The sequence below is a fragment of the Microtus ochrogaster genome, chromosome 21 (assembly GCF_000317375.1).
Source record: "Microtus ochrogaster isolate Prairie Vole_2 chromosome 21, MicOch1.0, whole genome shotgun sequence".
Classification (NCBI taxonomy): Eukaryota; Metazoa; Chordata; class Mammalia; order Rodentia; family Cricetidae; genus Microtus; species Microtus ochrogaster.
In genome coordinates, this window is record NC_022022.1 from 45,731,353 (window position 1) to 45,753,380 (window position 22,028).

Sequence of the window (22,028 nt, forward strand, 5' to 3'; positions counted from 1 at the left end):
TGTTCTGCATTTCCCTGGGTCCTCTGAAGCCTGCCTGAACTGCAAGCATTCATTATTTCTTGTTTGGATGACGTCTTACTGAAGAATACCCAGAGAAAGCAAATAAAATTCCAAGGAGAGCCCATCAGAGAGCCACACAGCTCCTCCCTTCTCTTTGAATCCTGGTCTGAGCTCCTGGCCCACGGTTTTATAAGTACGTCCCTGGCCAGGGTTGCTTTCTGATTTTTATCTCATCTGTATATAAAACCTTCCCTGATTCTGTATTCTTTTAGGTATGAATTATTATACACATCTAGTTTTACTTCCATGAATAGAGTTTCATTCAATTCAGTGCCACTCACTGAATACTGAATTTTCCAGGTACTGACTTGAAATTCTATCTCTGTCACGTTAAAAACCTGGTTTTGTTCCAAATCTAGCAGCCCAGGCCTGTGACCCCAGCTACCCCAGAGGCAGAGGAGGGAAGACTGCAAGTTTATTGCCTTGGTTTCAGAGAGAGCTCAAGGTCACCATAGGCAACTTAGTGAGACTCAGTCCCAAAACAGATAAATGATTAAGTAGGGGCCAGACATATGACTCAGGCAGAACACTTGTCTCCATGTGTACAGCCCTAGATTCTATCCTGAGAAAAATGTATTTACAATTGATTTATTTGTACCTAGTTTATTACCAGTCTATACTTTAGAATAATGTAATTACTCTAATGAATTTACTCTAACCTTTTTCTGAGATATATTTTTATTCAATTACACTTATACATATTTGATTTTAAAGATTTGTTTATTTTATCTTATGTTTTGCTTGCATGTGTGTATATGCACTGCGTGTACTGCCTAGTGCCCATGGAGGCCAGAAGAGGGCATCTAATTCCCTGGGACTGGAGATCATTCCTGAGATCTCTCTGTGAGACAAGTAACCACTCTTAACTTCTGAATGTCCTTCTAGCTCCTTAAGTTAAAAACAGAATAACCTTTATTTCTATTTCATGTGTGTGGGTGTCTTGCCTGCATGTAGAGCTGGGCATCATGAGCATACAGTACCCATAGAAGCCAGAAGAGGGCATCAGATCCCCAGGGGTTGGAGTTAAAGATGATTGTGTGCCTCCTTAAGGGTGCTAGGAATTGAACCTGGATCCTCTGGAAGAGCAGCCCGTGTTCTTAACCCCTGTGCCACCTCTCCAGCCTCTTACCTACAAATTTCATATTGAGTAAAGTTTGATTTTCTATTAGTATTTCCACTTACCATTAAATCTATAAGCATAATTTAAAATAACTTTTTGTTTTTTAATTGGTATACATTTATTATAATAATTGAAACATCAATTCCAGGGGTTCTGTCTTAGTCAGGGTTACTATTGCTGTGATAAAACACTACGATTAAAGCAATTGGAGGAGGAAAGGGGTTAAGGGTTTATTTAGCTTTTGTTTCCCCAGCACTGTTCATCATAAAAGGAGGTCAGGACAGGAACTAAGCGGGACAGGAACCTGGAGGCAGGAGCTGCTGCAGAGGCGATGGAGGGTGCTGCTTACTGGACTGCTCCCCATGGCTTGCTCAACCTGCTTTCTTATAGACCCCAGGACCACCTGCCCAGGGGTGGGTCCATAATGGGCTGGGCTCTCCCAGTCAATCAGTAAGAAAGTGCCATACAGGCTTGTCTACAGCTGGGCCGTATCGGAGGAATTTTCTTAACAGAGGCTCTCTCCTCTCTAATGACTTTAGCATGTGCAAGTTGGCATAAAACTAGCTATTTCAGGATCAAATGCCCTCTTCTGACCTCACGGGTATCCATAGATACATGCTCACACACACACAAACACACACACACACACACACACACAATACACTTTTAAAAGTTACTGGAAGACTTAAATGCATTGATATAGGCTTATGGTTCAGAAAGAAAAAGGTATATAAGTTTATTTATAGAATAATAACTTTTGTAAAACAAATGAAACATAAAAATCCTGTTTTCCAACAAAATCTTTTTAAATAATTGAATTTGCAGTTGGAAAGAAATGTTTGGCTCCTGTTTCATCCTACTCATACAAAAATTAAGTTCCAACCAGCTTGGAAATTTAAATACATAAAAGGCAATTATGACAAGCACCATAGAGCACAGGCAAACGGGAATCTCGGGACTGTAACACAGAGGCAACTGAAAGGGAAAGTGTGCAGAACGGCTGCTCCATCCTGAGTGCTTCCTGCAACGGGCCACTTAGACCTGAGCTGCCTCACAGGTGAGCAGAGCGGTTAGACCTGAGCTGTTGAGGCGGTTGAGGTCTGTTCCATTTCAAATCTATTTTTATCGGACATTGTATTTGAATGACCAATCTGGTAGGCAAGGGTCACCTCTGGAGAGTCTTCATATACTGCAATTTGGGGTGTCACCTCTTTGTCTGACATAAGTGGGTCATGGGCTTAGGCCTGGACGACTTCTTACAGAGATCCTTCTAAAAACAGCCCGTTTCAAAGGAACTGAGGATTTAGAGCATCTTTTCTTTCTTCTTTCTTTCTTTCTTTCTTTCTTTCTTTCTTTCTTTCTTTCTTTCTTTCTTTCTTTCTTTCTTTCTCTTTCTTTCTTTCTTTCTTTCTTTCCTTCCTTCTTTCTTTCTTCCTTCTTTAGCCACCTGCTTCTTTCTTTGTCCCCCCACAGTGTAAACAGTCTCAGATTTTTCTTTTAGGTTTCTAAGATTAAAATTTCGTCCAGGTGTCTGCTACATAGAGGCCTTCTGTAGGCAACACTTTCTCCAAATCTGCCTTGCTATCATTAAAAGTTCTCTCTCCCTCCTCAAAACTTTCGTTTCCCCCACTGTCTAGTCATACTACCCCATGGATTCCTCTGCTTTTTACCGAAGGCCTGTCTTTAAATGTGCATATCTCTTAGTATAACTCATTCTCAGTTCTGGGTGGCACCACAGAGCCATGGCAGAAATGTCTGAGACTGTATTTTTCTTGGTGGAGCCCCTGTTGTTACCTGGCCTTTTGCTTCTCCATAACCATCCACAGAAACTCAACTGGTGGCAAAGCGTAAGAAGATCTAGCACCAAACCCATTAGAGAAGAAACGAATGGATCTCGAGAAAGGGGTAAAAGTTTCCTGGAAATGTGAGACGTGGCTTTTGTCTGTTTGATTTTAGGTAAATAGAAAACTTGCTTCCCAATAAACCCAGGATAGCCAAACAATCCTGTACAATAAAAGAACTTCTGGAGGCATCATGATCCCTGACTTCAAACCCTACTACAGAGCTACAGTACTGTAAACAGCCTGGTATTGGCAAAAAAAAAACAGACAGGAGGGCAAAGGAACCAAATGAAAGACATAAATATCAATCCACACAACTACAAATACCTGTTTTTGACAAAGAAGCCAAAAATATCAAATGGAAAAAGAAAGCATATTTAGCAAATGGTGCTGGCATAACTGGATATCAACATGTAGAAAAATGAAAATAGACCCATATCTATCACCATGCACAAAACTCAATTCCAAATGGATCAAAGACCTTAATATAAAGCCAGCCACACTGAACCTCATAGAAGAGAAAGTAGGAAGTACACTTGAACGCATTGGCACAGGAGACCACTTCTTAAATATAACCCCAGCAGCACAAATACTGAGAGAAACAATTAATAAATGGGACCTCCTGAAACTGAAAATCTTCTGTAAAGCAAAGGACACGGTCAACAAGAAAAAACAGCAGCCTGTAGAATAGGAAAAGGTCTTTACCAGCCCCATATCAGACAGAGTCTGATCACCAAAATATACAAAGAACTCAAGAAATTGGCCATCAAAAGAACAAATAATCTAATAAAAAATGGAGTATAGCTGGGCGGTGGTGGCGCACGCCTTTAATCCCAGCACTCGGGAGGCAGAGGCAGTCGGATCTCTGTGAGTTCGAGGCCAGCCTGGTCTAGAAAGAGCTAGTGCCAGGACAGGAACCAAAAAGCTACAGAGAAACCCTGTCTCGAAAAATCAAAAAAAAAAAATGGAGTATAGACCTAAACAGAGAACTCTCAACAGAGGAATCTAAAATGGCTGAAAGACACTTAAGGAAATGCTCAACATTCTTAGTCTTCAGAGAAATGCAAATCAAAACAACTCTGAGATTCCATCTTACACCTGTAAGAATGGCCAGGATCAAAAACACTGATGATAACTCATGCTGGAGAGGTTGTGGAATAAGGGAACATTCCTGCATTGCTGATGGGAATGCAAACTGGTACAGTCCCTTTGGATGTCAGTGTGGTGGTTTCTCAAAAAATTAGGAAACAACCTTCCTCAAGACCCAGTAATATCACTTTTGGGTATATATCCAAAGGATGCTCAATCATGCCACAAGTACATGTGCTCAACTATGTTCATAGCAGAATTGTTTGTCATAACCAGAACCTGGATACAACTAAATTCCCCTCGACCAAAGAATGGATAAGGAAAATGTGGTATATTTACACAATGGAGTACTACACAGTAGAAAAAAATAACGACATCTTGAAATTTACAGGTGAATGGATGGAGCTAGAAAACATCATTTTGAGTGAGGTAACCCAGACCCAGAAAGACAATTATCACATGTACTCACTCATACGTGGTTTTTTAAACGTAAAACAAGGAAGACCAGTCTACAAATCACAATTCCAGAGAACCTCACCAAGACCTCTGAAAAAGCATGGGATAAAACCGGACTTACATAGCGGACAAAGAGGACTACTGAGAACTCAAGAACAATGGCAATGGGTTTTGATCCTACTGCACATACTGGCTTTGGGGGAGCCTAGGCAGTTTGGATGCTCAACTTACTAAACCTAGATGGAAGTGGGCGGTCCTTGGACTTCCCACAGGTCAGGGAACCCTGATGGCTCTTCAAGCTGATGAGGGAGAGGGACTTGATCGGGGAAGGGGGAGGGAGATGGGAGGCGGTGGCAGGGGGGAGGCGGAGATCCTTAATTGAATAATAAAATTTAATAAAAAAATATAAAAAAAAACAATTCCAGAGAACCTAAACAACAATGAGAACCCTAAGAGAGACATACATGGATCTAATCTACTTGGGAAGTAGATAAAGACAAGATCTCCTGAGTAAATCAGGAGCATGGAGACCATGGGAGAGGGTTGAAGTGGAGGAGAGAGGAAGGGAGGGAAACAGAGAAAATTGTGTAGCTCAATAAAAATCAATAAAAAAAAACTTGCTTCCAAGCAGACACTTCTGCTTTGATTGACATTGCTCAGAAAGAGCACTGAAGAGCTGGGGACACGTCATAAGGCAGAATGGTTGTCTGCAAACATGATGGCAAACATGACCAAAGAGTGGGATATGACGCAGGCATGTCACCTGCTGCTCAGGACAGTCACACAACAGCTCAACTCAAAGGATGTGATCCAAATACGGCCACTAACAAACTCCCGGGCCCATCCTTGCTTTTGAATTTTATTTTCACTGATAAGAGTGGAGAGGCAGAGAATGGAAATCTCCAACCAGTTAGGGCTGCCTGTAAGAAAGGAGACAGCAGAAGCCTCCTCCTTGAGTCTCAGCCTTGCTCAGTGATCCTGTGGCACTGATGCTGATGTGTTTAGGGTCCTGTTTTAGACAGTAAAGCCACCCAAAGCACAGGGGCCATACTCACTCATTGGGGGTTCCCTTCTGGCCACAAAAGTGTCCCTGGCTGTCTGTAGGATAGGCCACTCTCCTGGGGTCACCGTGTGTCCAAGCTGCAGGAACGAAAAAGGACAGAGTCTCCATCAGCAACATCTGGCTGAAGGCAGTCTGATTTGAAAGATTAGAATTGTCACGGCAATGCTCACCTCTTCCCCCTCAGTCATAGAACATTATTGATTTTCTTCAAAGAGTAATTTCTTAATGAAAAGTAAAATAAAATATGGATGAATTGGTCTGAAAGCGCGTTTTTCCTCTCTCCAGATTCATCTGGGCTGCAGCCAAAACATGAGGTAATGCACTTAGAAAATGACAGTTATTAAAATGAGGAGGAGAGAGGGCACAGACAAAAGCCCTCTTGGAAAAGAAGACGCCTTTTCTAAAGCTCCAGCACAAATGACTTCATGCCAGAGCTGATAGATTGACTCCAGGCAGCATGATGTAATGCTTTGGGGGGTATACAGAAGAGAGAAACACCAACGAATTCAACAGAGTGAATCGACCAGCTCTCTGATTTCACAGGACACTCAAAAGGCAAACAAGGACATGGCAGAGGCACCTGGCAGGAAAGATCTGCCAGGCATTTGTCTGGTAATCTCAGAGCTTAATGCAAAGACCATGCGTCCCTGACTTCAGTATAACAAGGACTCAGCCATGGTTTCTGTGGAGATGCTGGGCTCTGCTTCATGCAAACTCACCACCCCTTTCTGTTTGTTTTTGTGTGGGTGATAAACTTGGCCTGACATCTGAACGACAAATCTCCAGAAAGTAACATCCACCACTAAACTAGGTAATAACTGTTTGCTCTGTTTTTCTACCTTCTAAAAGTTTGAACAACGCCATTGTTAAAACATCTAGGCTGTAGCTGAAAACACATCCTGGTCCTTTGCTTCTGATAACACTGTTCCACCATCTCCTTCCCCACACTTATTGGAGCTGACAGTTTGCCTCATAATTCAATCACCCTTATGCATGTGACTGGTGTGAGGATAAAAAAAAATGCATTTTCCAAATGAAGATTGTAGTAAGGAAGAGGATTTTTTTTTCTCAGTACTTTTCTCATTGCTTCTGGTTAGTGTCTATTTCTCTTTGTCTATTTCTCTCTAATGTTACAGAGGCCAAATCAGCTTCATCTAGGAATACCATCTTGTGAGATCTGAGTAGCCACCATGTCTTTCTGTCCTTGTTTTCCAGAATAAAGAAAGAGCTATAAATAGTGTGTAAATGACATCCAAGTGTTCGGTGCTCAATTAGACCCTTATTACAACGCTCCTGTGCCTTAATTTGCCACACACTGGCTAAGCGATCCAATTTCATCCAACTCTATTTTTTTAGCTTTATCCTAAAATGCCTTACCCTGTTTCTTTAAATAATTATTAGCTGAGAATTGGGCATCGGATTCCTTTTTATATGGTTTTTCTTTGCTCCTGAGGATTTCATGAGTACACACACAATGCTATGTGTCCGCTGCCACCCAACTCCCCAACCACAAACTCTCCCCATATCGGCTCAAGGTATTTCCCTCCCAACTTTATGTCTTCTTTCTCAATGACCACAAAGTCCAGTCAGTGTTGCTCATGTGTGCAGCCATTCAGAGGAACATGGGGAGCCCAGCGCCACATCCTCAAGACGATGATGCTCCCTTCTCTTGTAATTGTCGATGGCCAAAGGCTGCTCAGTAAGGAGTGGGGCCTGGAGAGTGTTCACCATATTTAGATATCTGTTTCTTATTGTCTATAACCCAGATCAAATTATCCACGTATTTTAAATCCCCACTTTCTAATTAGCTGCTAAAGCACAGAAGTAGTGGTATAAAGTGCCTAGGATACTGAGCCTGCAGAAGATAATGGAAGTGGAAGGTCTGGTAGAGGCTCGGGACCCGCTGTGGGCGCAGTCATGCTAGCTCTTTCTTTAATTTCTCAAAAATCGAAATCTGAACCCAGACTTTGATGCTTGTGCTTTGTTTGGAGTGGGGGTGAGCAGCTCCCAGAAGCTTCCACAGGTGCCATGGGCTGGAACCCAGGACAGATTAAGGACCATAAAGGAGACAGTAATAAGCAGACCACAGCGACAGACAGCTGTGGTCGTCTGAGAACTTCCGCGATCCCCTGGTGGTGCTTGTGGGGAGCCATTGCACATTTGCCCCCGTAACTGTGAACACATGCTGATGGGTTGAGGGGAAGTAGGGTCTCCCATCAGCATTGATTTCTTTCCCCTTTTACATTATCAATCAACTAATTAAAGACTCCGCTAAGGGACCCCTGTGTGTTGTGGGTCAGTGTCAGCTCTGAAAAAGACACATGCCAGGGTTCTTAAAGAGAATGGGTTGGGGGGAGGATGAAGTTTATAGAGGGCTCCGTGAAGAAGCGGGATTTGAGGCAGACTTTGGGAAGTGATTAGGATTTGGACCTGGAGTTGGGTGTGGGCAGGAACAACAACTGGAAGACCAGAAGAACCGTGTGATAACGGAAGCTCCCTGTGGTATCTGCCTGGGATGGGTCAGAGACTCTCGGCTACACCTGGGGCCTCACATGCCCGGTGCATCTCACGGTAACCCTAAGAGGTTGCCATCCTTTTAATCTAAGGTTTGTATTAGAGTTTACTTCTCAAAATCATACATCTTTTACGTGATATAACCAGAGTTTACGATTAGGGCTGTTGCTTTGGTTTTATCCACCACACTACAGTGGCAAGGAAGCCAAATACATTAAACAAACAGAAAATACTTCCATAATAAAAAAGTTAAGATGCATTAAATATTAAAAAATAATTTCTTATTAAATATTAAATAATGAAAGGTTTACGTAGACTAACCAATGATGCCTTCTGATAAGAATAAATTAGGAACAAGCTTGCTTTAGTTTCTTTCCTTTTGCCGTGATAAATATACCATGATAAAAGATAACCTAAGGGAGAAAGGGCTTATTGCAGCTCACAGCTCCATGTTATAACTGCAGGGAAGTCAAGGCAGGAACTTAAAACAGCTGGCCACATAGCATCCGTAGTCAACAGGGGTTTGTCACAGTGATGGACAGGCTAACTCACACACCTAGAGACAGGAGAAGCAGGTAAAGATACAGGTGTCTAAGAAGGAGCTCCCTTCTCCACCTCCTGGTGCTGGCCTGGGGCCATGTTTACTGAGCATCTTCTACCTTTCCCACTCTGCTCCGGTGAGGAGGCCTGGCCACAGACAGTGTGTGTTGAGCTGGAAGTGCTCCAGGCTGCCAGAAAGAAGAGGAAAGGAGACACGTAGCAACAGAAGCCATGTTTGACGCTGTTCAGGAAGTCAGGGGTATCCACATTTCACTTCATTCATGTATGTTTTCTACACATGGGATTTCCAGAACAGGCTGTCTGCTGTAGAAGTCACCTGTCTATTAAGAACTAAATGGGTTATTAGAACAGACACAGGGCACAAGTGTGAAATACATGACTTATTTTATTTTATATTTTGAGACAGGGTCTAATGTATGTCCAGCTAGAATTCAGATATGGTCATCTGATTCTGAACTTCTGTTTCTCCATCTCCACCTCCAGAGCGCTCGGATTACAGCTGTGCACAACCATGCCTAGTTCACGTGGTGTTGGTGTTTTATGCACACTAGGTAAGCATATCTTAAACACAGTATGGACAAAATCATATCTCCATATTTTTATACTGGCTACATTTGAAATGATACTTAAATTCATTATTACTCACTGAAATAAATTCACTCGTTTTTTAAAAGTACTCTCAATGTGTTTGCTGAGCAATTTATATACACTTGAATCAATCATATTATTCCCTTCATTAGCCCACTCTTTTAGAAATAACGTGTGTGTGTGTGTGTGTGTGTGTGTGTGTGTGTGTGTGTGTGTGTGTGTATTTGTTTGGAGGAGTACATAACGGAGCTGGAAGTCAACCTCGATTGTCCTTCCTCAGGTACTGTCCACCGTGTTTTTGAGACAGGGCCTCTTTCACTGGGAACTCACCAATTCTGCTAGGTTGACTGTCCAGTGAGCTCCACAGATCCATCTGCCCAGCTTCCCCAGAGCTGGGGTTCAGATGTGCACCCCCAGGCCCAGCGTTTTAAGTGGGTTCTGGAGATTGGATTCAGGTCCTCATGTTTATGTGGCAGGTACCCAACTGCCACGTGCCTAGAAATGACTTAAAAGGATGGCTTTAGCTGACTCCGATGTAGACATGAATAGTGTGTGTGTGTGTGCGTGCGTGTGTGTATAGGGGAGGGGAGAAGGATGAGGAATTGTACACTCGCACAGTCTGTTGAGGTAGTTCACAGAGGATGGCCAAAGGTTGGCAGGGACAAGTGAGAGCCTTATTTGGGCAAAAGACCTTATCACTCATCTCAAGGAAACATTCATCCCTGAATATCCGGGAGAGCACAGCTACTACCTAACATCCTCTCTCATTTTCAGGGGTTTTCAGAGCAAGCTCCGGTTGTGCTTTCGGGGCGCGTTGAAAAGTGGCAGCCATTATAAAGCCCTCTACAAGTCAAGGAGAAAATATCAGACCTGACTGCTCACACTGACCCTGAAGAATGAACTGCAGATCTGTTGAGGGCAGGGAAGGCAACCGTGAAGCCCTGGCTGCCCGGGATGCTGGCTCTCAGGTCGTTAGCGTGTGCCCCTTAAAGGCACAACTTAACTGTTCTAGTATGCGCGGAACAGGCCTGCCACATCGCGCTTATGTCGTTTTAACACAAGCAATTTACAAACGCAATGAAGCAGATAATAGGGCACATGAAGTCGGATCTGAAGACCCGTGTTGTTGGCAGGGCTGCTGCTGTAGACGGGCTTTGAGAAAGAGTCCCGTTTCCAGTTACCTGGGTGACAAACATGGTTGTCATTTCACAGGTGGCCTCTTCCACCCAGTGGTGAGTTTAGGGCCGTGTCCTTGAGTGCAAGCCAGTCCCTCATGTGCTAACAATACTTCAAGAAGTCTGGAGAGCATGGGCGTGCACAATGCAGTCCCTCATGTGCTAACCACACTTCAAGAAGTCTGGACAGCATGGGCGTGCACAGGTGTGCACAGCAAAACCCAACAAAAGGCCAAAATCACTCAGGGCTGTGGACAAGCTCAAATCTCAGCTGAAAGCCAAACGCTTCCTTCTTAAACTGAAGACTGCAGAAGGAGAAGTACGAGTGTGGGATTTAGTTTATAAACATGTCTGTATTCATAAGGAAAGCAAAAGGACACGCAATATTGACCCTTGTCATCCTATTAGTGCACAAGACATTTTTCAGAAATAAAAGTGTGGTCGAACCATTCTTGAAATAATGGAAATCAATTTTTAAAGTGAGCTTTTAATTGAAGGCATTAATCTACTTTTGGTAATAGTCTTAGCTATGACATGACAGGTAGGTTCGTTTTGGTATTAATGTAAGCAAATGGCAAGACGGGGCCCTGTGTTCACCTCCATCTAACGATGAATATTTCAGTATATCTGCCCCTAAGAGAGAACCGCAGGATGCCTGTTGAGTGCAGGAGTGACCAGTGGTGAGGAGGTCGTAGGGAAAAGGGAGCCTCTTGGACCTTGTAGGTGGGAACGTAATTATCTCAATTATTGTGGAAAATGGGTTCAAAACACTGAAATTAGAATCACCAGCCATCCCTTGTGGGGCATCTGTGAGGACAAATAAAGAGGTGTCGGCATCCCATGTTGACTTCCATGTTCTTCACAGTATCCAAGACGCAGACAAGCTAAGAATCTGTCAACAGGCTAAGGAAAGTGTGTGTGTGCACACGCAGAATAAACCTGTGAGTTCCAGGTTAGCATGTTCTACAAGAGCTAGTTCCAGGACAGCTAGGACTGTGACACAGAGAAACCGTGTCTCAAAAAACCAAGAAAAGAAAATCATGAAAAGAAGGAAATCTGACTGTCTGTGGCAACAGGAATGAAGGCAGAGGCACAGAAAAGCAGCCACATTTCACTAGATTTCACTAACACGTGAACTCTAACGAGAATCCAAGCAGAAAGTAGAGCAGCAGCTACCAGGAGTGAGGGGATAGGGACGGTGGGAAGACATAGATCAAGAGATATGAGTGTGAATTAAACAGGAGATGACAGCAACAGCTGGTCCAGAAGGAGGCGTAATTCATAATCCCTTCAGCTACAAGGTTTATCTGAATGAGAAGATGTCAAGGCCTTGAGGTAGGAGGAAGCAGATAGAAACAATACAAGCAAACGGGATGGAGCCTTAAAGGGAAGGAGAGGGAGAGGCTTCCCTTCAGCGCCTGGGGCGGAGTTCATCAAGAGTGAGAGAGGGAGGGGGGAAAGGGTGAAGGAAGAAGGAAAGAAAGGGGAGGGAGTACCATTATGAGAGGGGAAGGGGAGGGGGAAATGCCACTACTGGGGGCAGGCAGAGGAACCTCTTCAGAGAGAACCTTCATCTCTGACCCAAATTTCTGACCTGTCTCAGTGAGGAGTCTTGGAGAAATCTCTAGGTCAGGAAAAGCCTGACTTTTTAGCCTTTCAGGGGTAGAGGGAAGTTTCACACTGTAATTTAGTTCAGCATAGCACACATGGCAGAGGCGTGAGAGCATCGAGTCACAGCACAGACAGAGAGCTGCAGGGAGCGTGGCTCGATTCCGGCTATGGGATCAGGACTAAGACTCTTCTAATGATAAATCTTTAGGTTCGATACAACTGACTCCTAGACACCTAGCATACAGTGTGCTGTGTGCAATCGCATACAGGAAATTTTCCTCAAAGAGCACATCCTAAGTATTTTCACCCCTCCCGAAAGGTAATTATGCCGAGGAATGGATGCTAATAAGCTTAACTATGATAATAATTATACAAGACATACTAACAGCAAAATGCCAGGCTGGGGCTGGGGCCATAGCGCAGTTGAAAGAATGCTTTTTGTGGTGTATAAAGCTCTGGGTTCAATCTCCAGTTTAAAAAGCCTTCATGTTGTACATCTCAAATACCTATAATATTTTGTCAATTGTATATTTTCAAATCTAAAAATTTATGATGTTTAATTATACTTAACTTGAATAAAACAGCCCCTGCATTTCTCTTCAGACAGAACCAAAAATTGTCCTAGAATTATCTGTATTCCTGGAAAGGTCACATGAGTGAGTGACCTTGCTTAGGGATCAGGGCTTTCTCCATTCCTTGTACCCTTGATGTGAAAAAACCAATTTGATCTAAGAGATGAAAGGGAGAACCTGCCAAATTCCCTGCGACTTCACATCAGGACAGATCCAGCTTCTCAGCTAGGTCTCCTGGCCAAAACAGACACAAATACCCCAAGGTAATGCCACAGAGACAATGCTACCCTTCAGGTCTTGCTAAGCAAGGCTCCTATTTCCTGATTCCAGGCTCTGCCTGATTCTCTACTGTTTTCCTTCAGGCACACATTTCCTCATAATCTGAGGAGATGGAGATTTGGGGGAAAGTTTGCCTTTTACTTGGAGTCTCTCAGATAGGAAGTCAGCATTTCAACAGGAATAATTAACCCAGTTTGTCCAGTTCAGACTGCTGTCCAGACCTCCTCACCCCATCCTGGAAGCTTTTTCATGACTCTTGGGTTTCTCACAGCAGGAGGACAGAGTTCTGGGCTCGCCTGCATGAATGTCCCTATTAACTTCCCATCTCAGCTAATAAGGGTAACTACTCCAGGAAAACATTAAAAACCCAAAACAGGCTTTGGGCTCCAGTCTGCGGTATTTCATAAGGAAATGTAACCGTGGACTAACCCTTAGAGAGAGAAACAAAATGAAAATTTGTTGAATGTTAAGATTGTTGAATGTCACAATTTTTATGTATATAATGTTAGTCCAAGGTTTGCAGAAAGCAATTTGCATAACAAGAATTCCTATTCTTTTTTCTAGTTAGTGCAGTAATTGACCAGCAACCACCTGTGAAGGAGCACAAAGGGAGTTACTATCCTAAATGTTCACGTGATCATTCAGCGAGATTGGATTCCCTTCTAGCCAGACTCCACTCCATCCAGTCAGTCAAAGATTCTGTCAGCGGAGTGCTAAGTGCCTTGCTCATGTGCAGGCACCACCCTGTGCTCACAATCCACATGGAGCAGAGAACAGGCTAGTGGGGTTTTTTTGTTTTTGTTTATTTTTAACTCTTACTCTTTGAAGACTCACATCACCCAGCCCCCAAATAAACACACAGAGACTTATTCTTTCTTATGAATGCCCAGCATAACTTGGCTAATTTCTAGCCAGCTTTTCTTAAACCATCCCATCTACCTTTTGCCTCTGGGCGTTTGCCTTTCCTCTTATGCATAGCTGGCTGCGTGACTGGGTGGCTGCCCCAAGCATCCTCCTCTCTTTCTCTTCCTGTTCCCCCTCTTCTCTCTTTCTCCTCCTACTTATTCTCTCTGCCTGGCAGCCCCTCCTTTCCCTCTCCTGCCTAGCTATTGTCTGTTCTGCTCTTTATTAGACCAATCAGGTGTTTTAGGCAGGCAAAGTAACACAGCTTTACAGAGTTATACAAATGCAACACATCTTTGCATCATTAAAAAATATTCCATAGCATAAGTGAATGTAACATATCTTAAACTAATATTCCATTTCAGAACAAGGTCTGCCTGGTTGGTTTCTGGTGAGAAACAGAAATGGCTCCTGCATGGTGTGAAGGAATGAGAAATGCTGCCCATGGTCTCGGGTCTTTGAACGCTTGGTCCCCAAGATGACCATGGTATTTGGGAAGTTTAGGAAGTGCGCTATTGCTGGAAGAAGCAAATCCCTGGGGACGGCACTGAGAGTTAAGCCTCATGCCACTTCTGGTTTTCTCTCTCTGCTTAGGGTTCGCGCTAAGAGATGTGGGTGCCCAGCTTCCTACTGCCAGGCCTCACTTCCACGGAATCACAAGCCAAATAAAGCTGGAGAAATGGCTCAGAGGTTAAGAGCATTGCCTGCTCTTCAATAGGTCCTGAGTTCAATTCCCAGTCAACCACATGGTGGCTCACAAGCCAAATAAAATTCTTCTTCTGTCTTGAATGTAGTACTTTATAGCAGCGACAGAAACATAACTAATAGGCATGGTGACACTCATGGAGAGATCACAGATAAATGACCAACCCATGAAGGTCCTGATCTAATGGAGATGGCCAGGCCCCACAGTGCAAATATCACAGTGAAAACGACCTCTCAAGGGAACCCATTCATTCTTCGGTGCTACAGCCATTGTTAACATGTTAACATTGCCCCTGCTGACGACCCCTGCCGTCCTCTTCCAGCCTCCCGTTGGATATAGCCAGGACTTAGGTCAATATCTTGAACTCAAACCAGCAAAGCCAAGCTATAGCTGAGGGATAAAGTAAGTATGTGGATATTTAGAGAATTTCTTGAGTCCTTTGTTTCTAGCAGTGGTATCAGGATTAATTTGGGAGAAATGCTGAATTAATTTGATATTGAATATTGACTTTGATTGAGGAAAACCTGTTCCCCAATTTCCTATATGAATCAAAACGTTTACAAATCAAATCCGGAGATCTTGAACAAAAAGGTGAAATTCTTGTCCTGATCCTGCCATGGACAGAGGTGGCTGGGGGCTCCCCCACTGACCCTGCCAGGGGCAGCTGTGACTGTGACAATCCCTATAAGAACAGACGCCTACCCTACAGAGAGACTCAACCAGTGTTGAGTTAGGCCTTGTGTGGAAGGATTCCGCTCACAGCAGAAGCTCCTTGGGGAGTTCCTGTGTACACTCAAACTTTAATAACCCAAATTATGGGTTGCAACAGAAACAACATTGTAAATCATGCTTAAAACTAATTTATTGCAATTCCAAAGAGCTAAATTATTTATGCACTGTCTAGTACTCTCGCTGGCACTGCCCACATGGTTGGGCATTGCAGTTCATCCCTTATAACTGGCCTGGAAATTCAGGGAGTGTTTCTATTCTTCCCAGGTGAGCGAGCTGGTTAAACAGTTACCTGTACCCCACAAAAGAGTATGAGAATCTAGACCTGCCCAGTTCCAAATTCTCCTCATCTTACACAACACATTTCAATTCTATGACAGTAGCAAAAATAACCAATATTTATGTAAACTAGGAAAAATGTGTCCTGAAGTTATAAAACACTTGATAATATTCAACCAAGAGATTGTATTCAATCTACAGTAATGCGTAGATATTACGAAGTTAAATATTTAATCAACCTAGAGGTTGTATTCAATCTACAGTAATGCTTACATGTTACAAAGTTAAATATTTAAGAACAAGAGGGACATTCTTTGAGCCCTTATAAAGGCGTATTATTTATTTCTGTGTTAATGCTTGTTAAATTTTTCTTTTCCTGTCCTAGATTTTATACAATTCTGTTTGTATGGTGATACAGAGATTAACTTCGGGAGTTACTTTTAACTTCCCTTCTCAGGACACGTCTCTTACTAGAGGGTAAAAAGAAAGACCAAGATATTTTACAGTGTTCTGTAACATGCTGCAGGTTTCTCTCCATGTTAACCACAGGTCAATAGTTATTGCTGCTGAGATCTGATGGAAACGGCTCTTACCCTTACAGAGGCAAATCAGATCTTCTTAAGTCAGTTCCTGGGATACAGGATGACATCTCCTGGTGGAACTGTCTGCTGTACTGATTACAATTATAAAATATTTTTACAAGAAAATTACACAATGATTTTTTGTTTTCTTTTTGTGCTATTTTCTTTAAAACAATCATGTGTTTGTCTTATTTGTTTCTGTGTTCTAGAAAAATCTTTAACATAACAGCAAACAAGAGTGCCTTTTTCTTGGTAGGTAAAGAGAACAGGGTTCAGTTTAAAGAATGAATTGGTGAAATTGATAATCATTGCCCTTACCCTGTCTAGCTGGTGAAATCGATAATCATTGCCCTTATCCTGTCTAGCTTATGAATCAATACGTTTAAAAACTGCCCAACTGCCCTAGGCTGTTCCTATAGCCAGCAGCAGCCCTGGTATAATTAGCTCTTCATTGGAATTTAAAGGGTAGAAATTACTAAAGAAGGAACTAGAAACCTGTCTTTTCTCTTTGCTGCTGTCTTAGCTTCCACTTGGCCACTCTGCGCCGTGCCGATTTTGTACTGTATCACCACCAAACAAGTCCAGAGAAGACAACGTCAATAACAAGAAGAAAACAACTCATGTTTAAAATGAGATACTGGCGTTGTTGATCCACTAACAAATGGTTAGTATTGTTTATACTTGTGGTTACTCACCCAGGAGTCCTAACAGAATGTAGCCCACAACAAACAGTATGAAGATCATGCAGCACAGAACGTCCGTACAACTCCTGAGAACAGAAAGGAACAGAGAATTAAAAGGCATCCCGAGTGACTTCTTCACCATACAAAATGTAGGGAAAGAAAGATAACAGCTATAAGCCACCTCCAGCAAACAGTTCTGAAAGGCAGGATGGGTGAATTCGTTCAGTCAGAGACTTAAGGCCAAGTGGGGAAGTCAAATCACCATGACAAGAACTTGCTTTGAGCTCTAGTGTTTATTCTCTCTTGGTTCATGTGGGAAACATTTCTAGGGATTAGCAGATGCCAACATCAAGTAGACGTTTTCTTTCCATAATCATAAATGGTTGTGAGCTGCCATGTGGGTACGAAGACTCAAACCCCAGTCCTCTGAAGGTTCATCCAGTGTTCTTGACTACTGAACCATCTCCCCAGCCCTGACACCCAAGGTCTTCAAAATAAAGTGTTCCCTATTTCCAGTATGATGTTGTGTTCCACTATCAATGGCTTAAAAGTTAGAGCTATCATTAAAGCGAGCAACTCTGCTGCTTCTTAGTTGGAAACAATTACGAATCTATTATAAAAAAAAAAAACCATCTAGGCAGTCATCGTGAGACTTGTAATCCCAGCCCTCAGGAAGATGAGGCAGGGGAACCATGATCTCAAGGCAGTCTTGGTTGTATGGCAGATATTGCTTAGAAAAAAGAAAATAAAACGCCAACAGCTTATGTGATAGGATTAAAAGTTATACGAGAGAATTTTCAAAACAGAATACTTTGATTTGGAGGCATGTGGGTACACTCACGCTTTAGCGCAGGTGAGATGTGAGGGCATCTTTGTATGTATTTGTGTCTGTGTGTCTGCTTGTATATCCGTGTGTGTCTGTGTGTGCTCATGTATGTACTTCCAGGTGATTACAGCATTTTCTATAACCGCATACTATTTCATTACTCACTTACTCCTGCCTCTTCCCCCATATTCTCTTCAGGGAAAAAATACAGAGCTTAGAAAGTTTCTTGGAATTTTTTTTTTGAACAAAATATAAAATACAGCTTGTGTAAAATGGTTTGGGTCAAGGAATACAGCAGCCGCTTCTGCCTCTACAAGCTTTGAGGCTTATCTTTGTTTCTGACTTTTGAGCTCAGGGCAGCAACCACCATGCCTGTTCTCTACAGGAAGTGAGGTGGGTTTTAGATCAAGTATTTCATTTGGATAATTAAAAAAAGTAACTCCCAAGACAAATATTGAAATAAGTGGTTTGTAGAATCTCTGTCTGAGTGATTCTGAGCCACATCTGAGCTGGAGGGCAGTCCTGGCCACCTTTTCCTCAGGTGGGCTCCTTTTTCCAGTTACGGCAAATGCTAAGATCCACTGGAGAAATTAAGAAGTGGGTTGCATCCCATGGGGTCCCTGAGTGAAAACTGACGGAGAAATAGGCCCAACTCTCTTCATTACTTCCCTCCTATCAAAGTCACATTTTCCCAAAACAAAGACTCCTAAAACACTATTCAGACTAAGGATTTCCGACATGAAAGCATTGTCAAGATAAATTAGCAAAGTACTTTGTTCCCTGGTATCTAAATTCCAAACATAAGAATGGGATCCCAATTACACACGCGCTTACAAATTTCCTCCCTTGTGTCTCTAAACTATGACTATGACACAAGCATGGTCACCTGAACTTAAAGCACTGGGAGTTTCCTGCGATTTCCCATTTTCTCAGCAGCTTTTCCTTTCAACCGGCAAGTTCTCTTGACTTCCTCTCTGATCTGGCCTTCACCCACCTCCCACTTGCTGGTTTTGTTGCCTGGTGTGCATCGAGGTTCTCTTATCCTCTCTTCAAACCATTGCCCTGGTCTCTTAACTGGGCTCCTGCAGGCAGTCTCTGCCTCTGTCAAACTGTTCTGTAATCAAACGCCATCGGGACACACGACATCATTTTCTCTCACAACTGGAGCCAGGCCACCACCTCACTTCCTCAATGTCATTTCATGCAAACTTGCAGGTCCACTCCTTGTTGAGCCCCACATCCTCTTTCCAGGCCCGTCTTCCCCAGTTCCTTCTCAAGATGCTTCCGTTGACAAACTTGCTAACTCACGTGTGTCCTGTTTATTGTCCATCGTCCACAGTCAGTCAGAGCTTTCTGTTCCTGGGTAACTGCATGCCCCATTGGGCACAATGCAGTTTGCTTCCACCTGTGGGGCTGGGGAGCCCACCAAGAATGCTCATTTACTCCCCCAAAATGTCTGAGCTTGAGCTACCCCCATAATAAAACCTCATTCTCTAACCAGCTCAACGTGTGACCTTTCCTGAAGTGTTTGACAGGACGAGAGACTCCAGACCTGTGGACTGTGCACCTCCCGTCTACTCTCCCACTGTAACACAGACCAGAGTGGAGGGGGAGGGGCACTGTTTTCCACCAGCAAAGCTGGTGTTCCCTTACTCATGTACAGTCACTGAGCTGTACGTGACTTTTACTTTAATTCATCTGTTTTAAGAAAGGGTTTCACTATGTAGCCTCAGTTGGTCTGGAATTTGCTTCGGATCCTTGAACCTCTGCCTCCTTCTACTGGGTTTCCCATCCTTATGTAGTTTTTAAAAACCCAGATAAAGCCTGGCATGGAAGTACACACCTGTAAATCATAGCCCTGGAGGAGCAGAAGCAGGAAATTGTGAGTTTGAGGCTAGCCTGAGCTATGTAGAAAGATCTTGTCTAACAAACAAACAAAAAAAAATCCAAATCACAGTATCACATTTGTGACATAAAAAATAGACAAAATTCAAATTTTAGTATCCATAAGTAAGAATTTTTTAAAAACAAATATTCATTTACATGCTCATAGTCTGTGGTCAATTTTGTGTTAAAATGGTCGATTTTGATGGTTGTATGAGAAGTCACCCGACCTACAAAATCAAAAATCTTTATTTCCTGAACCTTATAGAAAAAGAGTGCTGAACTCTGACCCCAAACATGGAAGCCTCTGAAGCAGTACTCAGCAGAAGACCGGATAAGCCACACACACACATGCACACACATATGCACACACATGCACAAACACACATGCATACACATGAACACACGCATGCATACACACATGCATGCACACATACACGTACATGCATGCACTTACACACACATGCACACACAGAGGCACACGCATACATAAACGCACATAGATAAACATTAACACACATGCATGCATCCACACACACGTACATGCATGCACACACACATGTACACCCACATACACATACAGGCACACACATACATACACATGAACACACACATGCATCCACACACACATACACACATGCACCCACACACACATGCACACACACAGACACACGCATGCACACACACAGACACACACATGCACATACACAGGCACACACATTCTGACTGGTGGACCAGTGATAAGTAGACTCTATTGACCATTCAGGTTCTGTGTTTAGAAGTTTGGATTAGATTTTCTTTTCTTCTGAGTCCACACAGTGAGTAAGGTGCCCACAGAGAGTTGTTTGGGTCAAGTTCACACACGCCACCAGTAAAGGGAAAATCACCAACCAAACCAAGTCCCAGGTGGCAACGAGCTTTATTTGCCCAGCGCACATCCCAGCTGCAGGCTGCTTTCATTTTCCATCGGCTGTCACTCAGCTTCCTGTCTGGGGACAGCTTTCTATCCTCATCCTGAAACTGATTCATTTTTTTAGGTTTATTTCTTTGTGGCAGGTGGAAGTTCAATATCATCCACCCTGAACGGTCATTAATAAGAAGCATTAGCATGAGCACGGAAGCTCCGAGACTCATTCTTCTCTGACAGATCACCTGTCAGTGCCTAACGAGTCAGCTGAGGAGCTGTCCCTCCCCAGTCGGTGACTCCAGCGAGGCTGCATCTATAACCAGCATGGAAGGGCTGCCTCTCTGTGCCTCTGCTGCACCGGAATTACATCGGATGGAAGGATGCTGCTAACTTGTCTCTTACCCCACATGCTCTCAACACAAATGTCAGCTCCGGGGTTGAGGTAATTGCTGGTCAATAACGTGTTGGCCATGAAAATAGTGCATGTTCTGGAGGACCAGGCATGCTAGTTTGTGCTTGTAATCTAGGTATGGGGTGGCAGGGCTGAGGCAGGGAAGTCTCCCAGGCTCCCTGGACAGCAAGTTCTAAGCCAATGAGAGATCCTGTCTGACAACTCAAGGTGGATGGCATATGAGTAACGCCTAAGCTTCACCGAGATCTGCATTACCAACTCTAGAATGTGGTGTGAGTGGCACATGTCACCCCCTCCTTGGGGGAGGTTGTGGAGCCTCTGGGACTGCAGTGTAGCTGACAGACGTGGGAAGCTTAGGGTAAGCCTTGAAGGTAACATCCACCTTTGCTTCCTGGTGGGGACCTAATATAAACAAGCCCTGTGCTGCCTTGGACTAGGCCACTCCAGCCCTCACAACTCTCCTATCACCATGGGCTGTGCCCTCTGTGGGCCTATTAAGCCTCTCCTTCCTGAAATTGTTTCTGTAACAAAGTAACTGCAAACCCAAGTTAGAAGTACTTTCTCTCTCGCTCTACTTTCTATGACTGATAGAAACTCTGGCGGTTTGGGGAGGGGAGCGAGCTCCCAGGCCTCCTTACTGTGTGAAGACTGAACCTGTGTACCCCTGTTTCTTGCTTACTAGAAACACTGCCTAATCACTGATACTCTGTTACAGTAGACTGCTTCCCATCACTTGTACGTGTGTGTGTGTGTGTGTGTGTGTGTGTGTGTGTGTGTGTGTGTGAGACAGACAGAGAGAGAGAGAGAGAGAGAGAGAGAGAGAGAGAGAGAGAGAGAGAGATAAATATCCTGAGTTTTCATACACTGAACCCACGCAAGACAGGTCTTATCAACAATCAGTCATGAAAGACAGAGGGGCTCACCGGGTGCTACCTTTACCACTGAGCTACTGCTACTGAGAGACGCTTGGGTAGGGAGACTGTGCACCCACTGCTAAGACTACCAGCTCCAATGCACAGCTCCCAACTCCTGGTCACACCGATGGCCCTGGTTAAATTCTTGATCACACCGATGGCCCTGGCTAAACTCCTAGTCACACAGATGGCCCTGGTTAAACTCCTGGTCACACCGATGGCCCTGGTTAAACTCCTGGTCACACAGATGGCCCTGGTTAAACTCCTAGTCACAC

The 22,028-nt window shown here is 43.6% G+C and overlaps 1 protein-coding gene across 1 annotated transcript in view; it reads right to left on the reverse strand.

The window, feature by feature from the left end:
- The window catches only part of Slc44a5 (solute carrier family 44 member 5), a 235,009-nt gene that overhangs the window by 37,431 nt on the left and 175,550 nt on the right, over positions 1-22,028 (reverse strand). Inside the window, exons 5-6 of the mRNA XM_005357466.3 lie at positions 16,823-16,896; positions 5,622-5,706 (exon numbers count right to left, since the gene is read on the reverse strand). Coding sequence (XP_005357523.1) covers positions 5,622-5,706; positions 16,823-16,896 — 159 coding nt within the window. The remainder of the gene's footprint in view (positions 1-5,621; positions 5,707-16,822; positions 16,897-22,028) is intronic.